Source organism: Aphelocoma coerulescens, chromosome 9, assembly GCF_041296385.1.
Source record: "Aphelocoma coerulescens isolate FSJ_1873_10779 chromosome 9, UR_Acoe_1.0, whole genome shotgun sequence".
Taxonomy (NCBI): domain Eukaryota; kingdom Metazoa; phylum Chordata; class Aves; order Passeriformes; family Corvidae; genus Aphelocoma; species Aphelocoma coerulescens.
This window is the reverse complement of record NC_091023.1, coordinates 13499915-13512174: the sequence shown is the minus strand read 5'-3', so window position 1 is coordinate 13512174 and position 12260 is coordinate 13499915. Positions and strand designations below refer to the sequence as shown.

The window sequence follows — 12260 nt, the reverse complement described above, 5'->3', positions numbered from 1 at the left end:
CATCAAGTGTTTGTCTTAGTACAGATTTTTGTTTACTAGCTCTGGACTTCCTATAATAATAGTAGCAAGAGTAATAATAATAATAGTAATAATATAGTCATTTTAAGTAACTGATTCCAGACTCTAGTGTGGTTTTCTTTATTAAAAAACAAACAAACAAAACCCTGAGAGTTTCAAAGATATCTGCAAAAATTCAGACTCAAACACTGCATCCAGCCCCAGGTCTGCTCTCAGAGCTATTGCTGCCGCTCAAAGCAAGCTGGGCAAAGTTCTGCCTGTAGCAGTGGCAGTGCTCTGCCTTACAGAGAGCAAAGAGCAAGCTGAAAATTATAGGCAAGGAGAAGTGCCAGGGTGGTACTATACTAATCCTTGCTGAGACAACAACTTGTGTTGGAGGCTCGCAGAGAGTCCGGAATTTAATTTCGGGACGGAAGGATCTGTAAACAATATAGTCGAGTGGGTAAAAACCTGCCTTACAATAGCCTGCCAGAAGGTGAATGTCAGATCAAAGGAGAACTGAAAAGATGTCCTTTCATTTTTTTTTCCCCTAAATCAGCCATGGAAACTTCATGACTCCATAAAACATGTGCTTCTTTGCTGGGGAGACAGCCTCCAGTTTCCCCTCAGAGAAAGCTTCTCTTCCCCTCTCATTGCCTAACTTGTGTTTTGGTTTGGTTTTGTGTTTTGGTTTGGTTTTATCTTTTGTGGTTCTTTTCTTTCTTTTCTTTTTGAATCCATGATGCCCAACACATAGAGCGCCTTACTCATTTCATATCACACACAAATGGTTTTGCTCTTAACTTTCCACCTCTCTCCCCAAACAGGAACAAAGTCAGGAAATGAGGCACAAGACTCCCCTTGTAATGAGGAAAAGAAAACGACTTTACAGAAACATCCTGGAAAAGTCAAGTAAGTTAAAATACGTCCTTTTTACAGTTCAAAGGAGACTGTATTTTTTTTCAGCTTAGTGTTTAACGTACTTGCATAAACACAAATCAGCGACAGAACTCCCCACCAGCAGCTGCCTAATCCTGCTCAATGCCTATTCATTTGGAGGTTCTAGAATTAATATTTGACGACTCTCTCATTGAAACAACAACCCCTGACCCCATGTGATTGCACTGTCACATTATTCTATGACATATTCATCTTGAATTCATTTACGGACGATTTGATTGGAATGAGGTTTGACATGTATTGGATCCTATTAAAGAAGAAGACTTTGATCTTGTTGATGGGGTTTACATGATATGTATCATCTTTACCAGGGATACCAGGCTTCCACAATGTGGTGTCTAAGTAGTTAGTGACTGACAGCTTATCTGACAGGAATACCTTAATCTTGAGGTCCTGAATGAAATATTCTATTTAAAATAAGCATATGATTTGCTTGTCCTAGGGTAGCTCTAGGTCACAAAATGTGAGAGGCAAACCTAAGCACAAACCGTTGCTTGTCTGGTAGCTGACGTCCTATTGCTCGGGAACCCTGAAATAAAGAAGTCCCCATAAGTGGAAATGGGGAGAGGGAATAAAAACAAAGGCAGAGTGTGCTCTCGAGCTACTCGGTACCCTCTCCTCCCTGAGGTGAAGCTAGAATTGCTGAAAGGCTTTCTTGAACCACCTCTTCCTGACCAGCAGTGCCTTCTGCCGGGGCAGGCAGGGACTCGGGCTCTGGTCCTGCATCTACTTCCCTCATCTCTCCCCGCCAAAGCGATTTAAGGGATAAGGAACTGCACAGGGTGACTTTCTTGGTCCTCTCTCTTTCTACTCCTCGCGTTTTTTCCCTTTCTCACAGTAAAGAATAAGGCGTTTTCAGACTGATCCGTTCCCCTCCGCTCATCCGGGATTTGAAGCCCAAAAAAGTAACCCCCCGAAGCCTGTCTGAAGTGTTCAGAGCGGCCCGGCCCGGCCCGGCCCAACCCTCCGCACCGGCTGGATATTTTGTAGCTGGCTCATTGGGAAGTTTCCGCAGAGGTGGAAGTGGGAGAACACGGGGTGGATGAAGGTCAAATTTTGCTCACTCCGATGCTTCCCGAGGGCAGGAGCTGTGCCTGTGCCTTGAGCTAAGCACGGTTATAAGGGGGGCTCTGTCTTCGAAGCAATGTTAGAAATAGTGACAAACATCTTGATGTTTAGGTAGATTACTACCGAAAAAGCAAGACTAAGGTAAAGCTGATGAGCAGCTGGGGCTGTTCCCACCCCGCAAGGGGATGTGCAGACGGCTTCATGCCGCAGGCCTCGGCAGCCCGGCGGGGCTGGGGTGCGTAGGGGCAGAGGTCAGAGGGTTGGGGTCTCCCCCGCCGGCCCCGCACCCCGAGCTGTGGCAGGCGGAGCTCTGGGCCCCGCATGGCGGAGCAGAAAGCAGGAGGGACTGCTCAGCCTCTTACCCAGGGCACAGCCCCGACGTTCTTCCACGAGAGCCGGGTCGGGGGCCAGAGAAGTGCTTATGACTCGTCTTTACAACATGTCACCTCTTTAGAACAACCCTCCATCTAGGGCTAACTTTGGGGCCGGGGCTGAGGACGCGGTCGCGGACACACGGCAGCCACAGGAAAATTCGTACTCAGGATCAAGCTGTCAGTCTGTTGGCCCTGCAGAAGCTGATGTTGACACATTTGAGAGTTTGCCGAGAGCCCGGCGTGTCTGGTCAATCAGGGTTCAGGCTGCTGCCAAGAAGCAGGAGACCTCGGTCACCTCTCGAGTGGCAGCAGCATGGGCTCGAGCTGACAAAGGGCTGCACAAACAGGCGTTCAAGTTTTCAAAATATTGTGGGAGATGCGCGGAGCCCGTCCGGGTCTGAGCCCGCTTCCCTCCTCTTCCCTGTTTCTCCGCCTCCCCGCAGTCATGTGGCAGCCCCCGCCCGCCCCCGCCCCGCTCCCCCCACGCACGCAACCGGGGCTCACAACAACCTCACCTAACAGTGAGGGACACCGAGGGCCAGGTTCTCCTGAGCTGCCTGGAAAAGGGTGTGAGAGACAGCCCTGAGTGAGGGGCAAGCTGAGAGCCATGAGTGTCTGGCAAGAAACCATCACAACATTTGAAATGAACTTAGGGCAAACTGGTTATGACATTTTTTTTAATTGACAAACTGTTCCAGATATTTTCTCCCTTGACTGAGAAGTGTCAGAATTGATGGATAACAAGTGTGTAGAGATGCAGTGTTTTAAGGAGGTATGAGGAAAGCAGCTTTATTTGGGATTCACAGTCTCAGTACATTTGTAAGTAACAGATTCATACTTCCTAACGTTTGTCTCTTCTGTGCACTCCTATTGAGATGGTCATGAATAGGACTGTCAAATCCATTTCGTAGAGCACGTAGACTTGAAAGTTGAGATATTGTGAGGATGGTGTGTGGTTTAAAATGCCTGTGTAAACATGTTATGTAAGGTTGGGGAGCTAATTGCATCATTTGTCACTTTTCATCATCTCCACTCAGAAAGATGTGCGCAAGGATGTATCTATAGCTTGCTACCTGAATGGCAGCCTAGTGTTACAGTATGGTATGGTATGGTAAATGCAAGCAGAGACAAAATATGTAATCAAAGCCAACCCAGAATATGCAGAGCTGGGACAAAGATGTCCCCTATGCGGGTATGTATGTCCTAAACTTTAATCTTATGGTTTTCAATAATTTGCTCATAGCTTCTGTTATGAAAGTAGCTGGGTTGCCATTGCCAAATAGTTTCTTGATTTACTACTTCACATAAAGCCTAATCATTGCCAACACTGCTAAATTCTTATGGAAACACAAAATTCTACGCTGAGAGCTTTACCTGACACGCATCTGGTAAAGAATCCACTGGCAAGTTAACAGCGAGTCAATGTATTAAAATGATGAGAGTTTGACAGGATGGGTAGAGAATTAATCATTGCTGTATTTCATAAGACTGTGAGGTTATTGGTGGAGCCGTTTTTGTGTCAGGATCCAAGTACTGTAGTAATACGATGGGGAGATATTTAAAGACGTGTTTTTCTTTCTTGGAGCAGAAGAATCTTTTCCCATGTTTCATTTACTTCTTTTAAGTTCACAATCCCCTACTTTAAAACTTAAGCAGATACTTCCTCCTGTGCTGAAGCCCTAAGCTTTCCTAAACCTGTAAGGCCTCAGTGTATCCAGCCGAAACCCAAAACCACACTTCCACTACTAGCACGCAAAACCCTGCAGACCATGTTATTTCCTTCAGGTGAGAATCATCAGAAGCGAGTCCGTTATGAATGTTTGGCAATGCTTTTCCTTCAAGCCAAGGACGGGGATTTTACGTGGAACTGCCCTGTAAGTGTGCGTGAGAGAAAGCGAGAGAGGGAAAGGGAGAGACTCCCTCTTCTGGGTTAAACATTCAGATTCAGCCTGAACATCACGATTTCTCGCATTGCTTCGGCGGCCAGTAATCAGATAACTGCTAAAACTTGTCAGAGGAGGGGGAAGGGGACGGGGGGTCTCCCAGAGATCCTTTGTCCGGGCTCAGGCACCGGGGAGGAAGCCCGAGCCCCGGGACGAACACGCCTGGCCAGAGAGTGGCTCCGGCCGCGGCTTCTGTCGGGCAAGGACCCTCTCCCCGCGCTGGCAACAAGTGCCGAGGACCCGCCGGCAGGACCGGCACCGGGACCACGACGGCTCCGACTCCTGCTGCTCTGGCCGGGCGGCGGGCACCGGCGGGGCTGTCAGTGCTCTGCCGGCGGCGAACCCCGCAGCTGCCCCGTGTCTCAGGGCAGGGCAGAGGGAACGGACAGAGGCGAGGGAGGGAGGCTGCGGCGATGCCCTCGACTCCCGCCGAGGCTTTGTTCCCCGGCCGCAGGCGGAAGCCCGGCCGTGCCCAGCCCCGGGCGGACCCCGGGCAGAGGCCCCCGGGCCGGGCCGGGCCGCGGAGGGGGCGCCGGGGGAAGGGTCGGCGCGGCGGCGGCGGCGCATGCGCGGCGCATCCCCGCGCGCCCCCCGCCGCACCGGCGATCTCCCTTGCCGGCGGCGGCGGGATCTGTCACTGTGACGTCATCGCGGCGGCAGCCAATGGGCGCGCGCGGCGATTGTGTGGCCGGCGGGGCAGCGCCGCGGCCGGAGCGCGGCCCGTCCGGTCCCGCCGCGCCGCGAGGGCCCCCTCGGCCCCGGGCAGGACGGGCCGCGCCGCGGGACCGCCCCGGCCGCCCGCAAAACCTCCCGCCGGTCCCCCGAGCCCACCCGCTGGCACAGCCGCCCGTGCGTCCCGCCGCCAGGGCTGCGGGACCGGGAAACTTTTTTATTTTTGGAGAAAGAAGAAAAAAAAAAAAGTTGTTTCCCCCGCTCCCCACCCCACCCCCCACCCCCCCCCCGCCGCCCTGTGTCTTTCTCCTCCCGCTGTCAGGTGACTTTTTAGCGTTAGAAGCTAATGAGCGTGGATGCTCTGGGGATCCCAGTGATGGACCCTGCTGCTCTCTCCAGGCGGAACACGGCGCTGAGATTAGTAGACTTGGCGGGGGCTCCTCGCCACCATCACCACCCCCCTCAGAGCATGACAGGCTTCCCGGGCTTCGCCGGGCACCCCCACACCACGGCGCCCACGCAGCCGGGGGAACACGCCGCCGAGTCCCGCCTCGGGCCGCAGCAGCTCCGGCCAGAACACATGGGGCACCGCCACCATCCTCCTCCTCATCCTCCTCCTCAGCATCACCCCGCGGCCCTTAAGATCAGCCCTGCCCCTCATCCCCACCACCAGCTCCACCATCACCACCACCATCATCATCATCATCATCATCATCATATGGCAGGCCAAGCCGAGGTGGTCTCTAGTCAAACGGCAGCGTTTGGCCCGGCGCAGTCACCAGCAGCCCCTTACCCCGTCTCTCACCCAGCCCAGGCTCTGGCAGGAGGTAGGGACTTCTTCATACGCAGAGACCTGCCGGCCCCACTCATGCCAGGGCTGACCGAGCAGCACCCCGCTGCAAATTCTCACCACGGACTGTTTGTCTCAACAACAGGTAGCTACCCCGGACACCATGGTCACCAGCACCACCACTCAGAAGCTGGGAATCCCTCTCTGTTCACTGGACTCCATGAGCAGCCTCCCCATGCAGCTCCAGGTGGCCATCTAAACGGACAGCTCAGACTGGGGTTACCTGGAGAAATGTACGCCAGGTCTGAACATTTCACTCAAGTACCAGCCTCCAGGACAGATCATTTTGCTGCTTCTTCGCTTCATAACTACGGTGGTATGAATCTGAACGTGAACCTGGCTCCACACCACGGCCCGGGTGCCTTCTTTCGTTACATGAGGCAGCCCATCAAACAGGAACTCATCTGTAAGTGGATTGAGTTGGACCAGACTCCCAAAAAATTATGCTCGAAAACTTTCAGCACGATGCACGAGCTGGTGACTCATGTCACGGTGGAGCATGTTGGAGGACCCGAGCAGTCCAATCACATATGTTTCTGGGAAGAGTGTCCAAGAGAAGGGAAACCTTTCAAGGCCAAATATAAACTTGTAAATCACATCAGAGTCCACACAGGTGAAAAACCTTTCCCCTGCCCTTTCCCAGGCTGTGGCAAAGTGTTTGCCAGATCAGAGAATCTCAAAATACACAAAAGAACTCATACAGGTCAGTATGTAAAGCTCTCTTTACTCTCTTTCTCTCTGTTTTTCAGCGTACTGTTTTGCTTTTTTTAATTTTTTTTTTAATGTATCCTTTGGGTTGTTATTGAATGCACGCCAAGTACTTCTGGAAAATAAATTCTCAGATTTGTTTGTTTCTTTACCGTTTGGAGAAGGGGGAGGAAAGGGCGGGGGGGAAGGGGAGAGCGAGAGCAAATCTCAGAATTCTCGTCCATATTTTTTTCTGGTTGTGCTGAGAGCCTGCTGCAGTGTTTATGTGGGTAGATCTGTGTAAATATCGAGTGATACAGCGACTATTTCTGCTAATTCACACAGGCAAGGAATTTTTTTTTTTTCGATTTAAAGTAGTCGGGGGAAAAAGATGAAATCATTGTGCAAGCTCACAAATTAAAAGTGAACAATGGAAGTTACAACTTGTCTAGTCAGTTTTGACTGATGTCGCTGAGATGCTGCTGCTCGAACATTGTGAGAATAACACAGCTGCGACCTTTTCGTTCAACAGTTCTGTTTTGGGCAGAGGGAGTTTCAAATGTTTGATCTGAATAACACTGACATTTTTAATGAGCATTGCCTTCCAACCACTTTCTGCATTCGCAAATATGGGGAGCTGCAAGTTCTGATTCTCGTGAGGGGAAAAAAAAAAGAATAAGAAAAGAAAGAAAAGAAACCCTTGTATTGTTTCGGCCTGTACATTCTGAAATGTCATTTGCAGATCTGGTAGGCGAAATTGGGACATGTGTCAGAAACATCTGTTAGTTCTAGTTAACAGAAAATAAAGTAACACGATGGACGATCTTGCAAAACTACGTTTGAACTCTTCCGGCCAGGAAAGCATTTATAATTAATGAAATTGCACGTAGAAAGTTTTCACACTTCCAGGAGCAGCTTGTGAAGTTGTATTAATTAGTTTAGCAGCCGGTGTTTGTAGTCTATAGCGCTGGCTTTTGGGGTTTTTTGGTGGTTTTTTTTTGTTTGGGTTTTTTTTGGGGGGGGGGGGGGGTGGGGTGGGGGGGAGGAGGGGGTTTCTTCTCTAAAGAAGAAGATAAGAAATAAGCCCTTTTTGGAAAATTTAATCTGTTCCAGTGTAGGGTTTTCCACCTCCCACCCCCTTCTGTACAGCCTTATGCACTGCGAGGGAAACTACATAATCCTATTGTAAGATCTGCTTACAGCCAAACGATTTTTTTCGCCTTCCAGTTCATAAAATTCCCCTTCCCCCATGCTCGGTGCAGAGCTTGACCTTCCAGGAGTTGCATTTTTTATGGTAGAGCGCGACGTGATATAATATGCAGAACATACACTTAATTTCGTATCGCTATCGTCTAAACATAGCACTGAGATTTTACAGCGACCGTCACTCGTCACCTCATTATTTTTCCATCGCTCTATGAGGAGCAAGTCTGTGTGCGGGGCGGGGGGGGGGTGGGGGGGAGGAGGTGGAAGACAGCATAGTTGTGTTTCTCGGCTGCCTTCTTGGCCCTCTTTTTCCTCGAAAAAGGGGTATCCCCGGGTCACGTAACTTGTATCCCAGCCAGTTCCTTGTTGGATCAGCACAGGTACAGCCATTAACCGGGAGAGCTCATCTCTTAATGACAGTGTTTTTCTTAAGTAAACAAACTTTTACTGCTCTTTAACGGCCTCACTGTTTGAAATCTCTGAAGCAGAAAATGGTTAAATTCTTGGGAAAACTGACCTACATGGGAGATGCAGGTTCAGGGCAAACCGGAGAGCGGAGATTTGCGTTTATTAAACACCATTCGGCGCGTCTGTACTTTTGGCTTTAACTTTCTCGGTGATTAATTGCTGTATTGTGCAAACTCCTGCAGGGCCTTTATGGTTCCACCGTTTCTATTAAACACCCAGAAGTTGTCAAAAACGCAATGTTTCTGAAACCCTAATAGAACTCACTACGAATTATTCATGAAGACAGTTCTAGATTCAACAGGAAAATTATTGCCTCCTTAAATATTAATGACTTCTGATTTCTCCGAGGCTGGGGAGCAGGCAGAGGGATATCTGGCGATGTACGAGTTTTCCAGGTTGGAGGATAAGGCCGTTAAGGCGGCGGCAACGGGACGGGCATGACGGGCTGGGGTCACTTCACCGCCTTCCCTGAGGGCCAGGAACAATAGTGCGAGGCGTGGGACGGAGCCCCGCTCCCTCCCTCTGGCCCCCGCCACCCCCGCGCCTCGCCCGCAGCCCGGGAGCCGTCAGCTCCGGCTTCCCCCCACCACCACTCACCCGGAGAAGTTGGCAAATACCTTAATCCACTCCCGGAGACGGGGGATTATGCCACAAATTCCAAGCTGAATTTCACTGAACACTTTTTCCCAGCTACAAGTGTGGGGGTAAAATGGCGGTTGAGTCTCCTTCGCCCGCGGAACTTTGTGCGTGGCTGCGGCTCCGTGCCCGGGCTGCGGCAGCCGGGACCGGCGCAGTGTCCTCTCCCTGCCGGGCAGGGATTTCCGCGTAAGAAAACCTGCTCTCGCGAAAGGAATACTTGCAAACGGCTCGGATGGCTCCTCTTTATTGAGGCGTTCATGGAATGCAACCCGGGCAGCTGAGAAAATGCTGCCCTCTTCCCACTTGAAACCCGGCTGCACGGACGGACCTTTCAGTGGCTCTTTCAGGGGGGTTAAGCGAAGTTGAACATTTTTCAACTCGGCAAAGCGCAGTGCGGCGCAGCCTGCTTTTACCTGAATGGAACTCACTTTGCACAAGCAGTGCTTATGAGGATGGCTTTCCCTGGGGTCTCCTAACTTACTGCTTGCTTGTACTACACTAATATCCTTGATTTGTTGTCTCAACTTAGATGCTGAAGGTCAAATTATTTCCTTACGTGGAACTCTAATTAGATTATAGGCGGGCGTGTGTCTATGCATATGCACCGCTGTATGTCGACAGTATTTGGTTACAGAATCCGCATCGGTTTGTGAGAGACCTTATTTTTAACCTCTTCCATCCCTTCCCTCCAAAGCCAGGTGTTTACCCATTCTCTGTGCAAATGTTAGCGGTGCAGGATGTCAGTGCTCCGCACTGACTATTACAGTGAGGAAAGGACATACATTAAACGCGGAGCCATGAGCCTTTCGCACCCACCTTGCATAAAGTGCATTCATGTGAAATATTTGGAATGCCTTCCTTTATTTGCCTCTGCTCGCAGCCGAGCCCAACGTAGGCTGAGTCTCTCCTAAATTTAATCATGACGAATTGAGAGGGGAAAAAATGAAAACGTCAGCCACAAATGCACAACCCAAGAAATTAAAAAAAACAAACCAAAACAAACACACAAAACCAAATATTGGAAGTCCTTTCGGGCCACATACGCCATGATGGTGAACACAATTGCTTTGTTTGCACTTCACATTAAGGTTAGGCCATACATTTTTGTGGAGTCCTCTCAGCCCTGATACTTTTTGACTTTTGATGGACGAGGAGGTTATTTTCGTAGTCGGTTGGTGCAGGACTTGGGTACCCCTTGGCAAGCAGGCTTTTGCAGTTTGCTATTGTCAGCAACAATAATGCCGTCAGCATTTCATCCTGAAGCTGGCTGTGGTGTGTTTCCTTGAAAATCTCCTGTGTATCATCTACTATGCCAGGTCCACACGATTCGAGGTTAAACTTTCACATGACTCCAGCAACACGATTGTATTTCTATTATGCGTAACATCACTTGTTATATGATCAGACAATTTAATCCCGATTGCAATTCCTTCAATGACTGTGTAGGTTGAAATGAAAAGGGAATCCTACCATCTCGACAGTGCCGTGCACTGGCCTAGTCATCCTTCTGCTGAATCTTTATCGTTTTGCCCCCACGATCAATGTATTTCTGAAGTATTTCATTCTTTAGCACATGGTATCAGCAAGCTGGGAAACGGGGAAAGGAAGGGGATGTGGATCTTCCATGGCATTGTAATCAGTGCAAGTATGAAGTGGATAAAATATGATCTGGCCAGGTTATGAGAAACATTTCCACGTGCACCTGGGAGACTGTGAGAAATGTATATAACGTAAAAGCCTTCGAAGGGACCTTCGAAGGGATAAATCACTGACCGCTCTTTCTGCAGGACTTCGGACTCTGTGGGGACAGCACAGGTTTGCTCGGAACGAGCAGCTCTCCTCTAAGTTTTCCTTGTTTCGGAGCTTTGTCTTTTGCACAAACCCCCACGATGACACATACACAGGGCAGGGGAAAGAGAAGGAGAAGCTGGCCGGGCCGGGTGCTCCGCGTGCGGAGCCGGCCGCGCATCCGGGTGGGAACGGAGCGACTGCTCCGGGGGATGCTCGGCGGGACCCGCGGGGAAGGGCAGGGCTAGTGAGAGGAGATGCCGCGGGGAGAGGAGTCGTGTCAGGGCCGGAGAGAGGGGTTCGGGGAGGCTGTGGGCTGGAGGGGGTGCGGGATGCGCTGCTCCCGGCCCCGCCGCCGCCGCTAATGGCTGTGCTCGCCCATTGCCTCCTGCAGGGGAGAAGCCGTTCAAATGTGAATTCGAGGGCTGTGACAGGCGCTTCGCCAACAGCAGCGACAGGAAGAAGCACTCGCATGTCCACACCAGCGACAAGCCCTACAACTGCAAAGTGAGAGGCTGCGACAAGTCCTACACCCACCCCAGCTCCCTGAGAAAACACATGAAAGTGCACTGCAAATCCCCTCCTCCCAGCTCTGGCTACGAGTCCTCCACGCCCTCCTTGGTGTCCCCCTCCTCGGACTCCGGCCGGGAGCCCCCCGCCTCCTGCTCCCACGCTGAGCCCTCCGCGCCCGCGCAGCCCGCCGCCAACCTGAGCGAATGGTACGTGTGTCAAGGCGCAGGGCCCCGCGGCCCCCCCGGCGCCTCCCCGCCGCCGCGCCTCCCCGCCGAGCCGCGGCCCCGCTGCTAGGGCGCGCCGGGGGCGGTGGCGGCCGGCCCGGCCCGGCCCGGCCCGGCACGGGGAGCGCCGCGCCGGGCACGGGGAAGCCGAGCGAGAGCGGCAGCGAGAGGCGCTTGGCGGAGGGAGAGATGCTGCGGAGCGCGCGGGTGGGCCCTGCCTGCGCCCCCAGCACCGCGCACACGGGAGGGCTGCGCTCGCCTCGGCCGGGGCGCTGCCGTCTCCTCCCGCCGTGCCACACACCCCCACTCTGACCGCCTTGCTCCGGTCTGTTTACACGCCAACTGATTTGCATTCCCTTTTCCTTATCCCTGTCCTTTTCCCTTTCCTTCCCTTCCTTTCCCTTCCCCTTCCTCTTCCCCTTTTCCTTTCCCCTTCCCTTCAGTGGTTTCATACAGATATTCTCTGTACAGATTTTCTCTTGTCAACAGTACTGTGTGCTGCACTGTTCTGTTTGCCCACGATTTTCTGTGAGAGTGTGTTTTTTTTAAGAAATATATATATATAAACTATTATTTGTTACCAATTTGTACAAAATGGATCCATTAAATTTTTTGATTAATAACCCGTTCGATGGACGTTTCTGTAAAGAATCTCCTTACTTTTCCCTCTTTCTGTGTATAAATACATATATATATATTTCATCCCCCCACCCAGTAGTCGCTAATAAAGAAAGGCCCAGGGGGGTGCGATGATTGACTGTCCATTTTAGCTCCCACTGGTAATGACTCCTAATACCTAAACATGCCCGTTCCCACCCAGAGTGCGGCTCCTGTTGAACTGTGGGCGCCGAAGCTCCCGGGGGGGCGGTTC

General features: G+C 51.4%; 1 protein-coding gene across 1 annotated transcript; it reads left to right on the top strand.

Moving 5' to 3' along the window:
• The first annotated feature begins 5360 nt into the window (after nt 1-5360).
• On the top strand, nt 5361-11459 carry ZIC4 (Zic family member 4). The gene is made up of 2 exons (XM_069024424.1): nt 5361-6567; nt 11047-11459. The coding sequence occupies exons 1-2, from the start codon at nt 5361-5363 to the stop codon at nt 11457-11459; spliced, it is 1620 nt and encodes a 539-aa protein (XP_068880525.1).
• Nucleotides 11460-12260: the final 801 nt, after the last annotated feature.

Coding starts and splice junctions, on each gene's coding strand:
- ZIC4 (XM_069024424.1), top strand. CDS start 5,361: ATGAGCGTGGATGCTCTGGGGATCCCAGTGATGGACCCTGCTGCTCTC. Junction 6,568..11,046: donor ACACAAAAGAACTCATACAG/GTCAGTATGTAA, acceptor TGCCTCCTGCAG/GGGAGAAGCCGTTCAAATGT.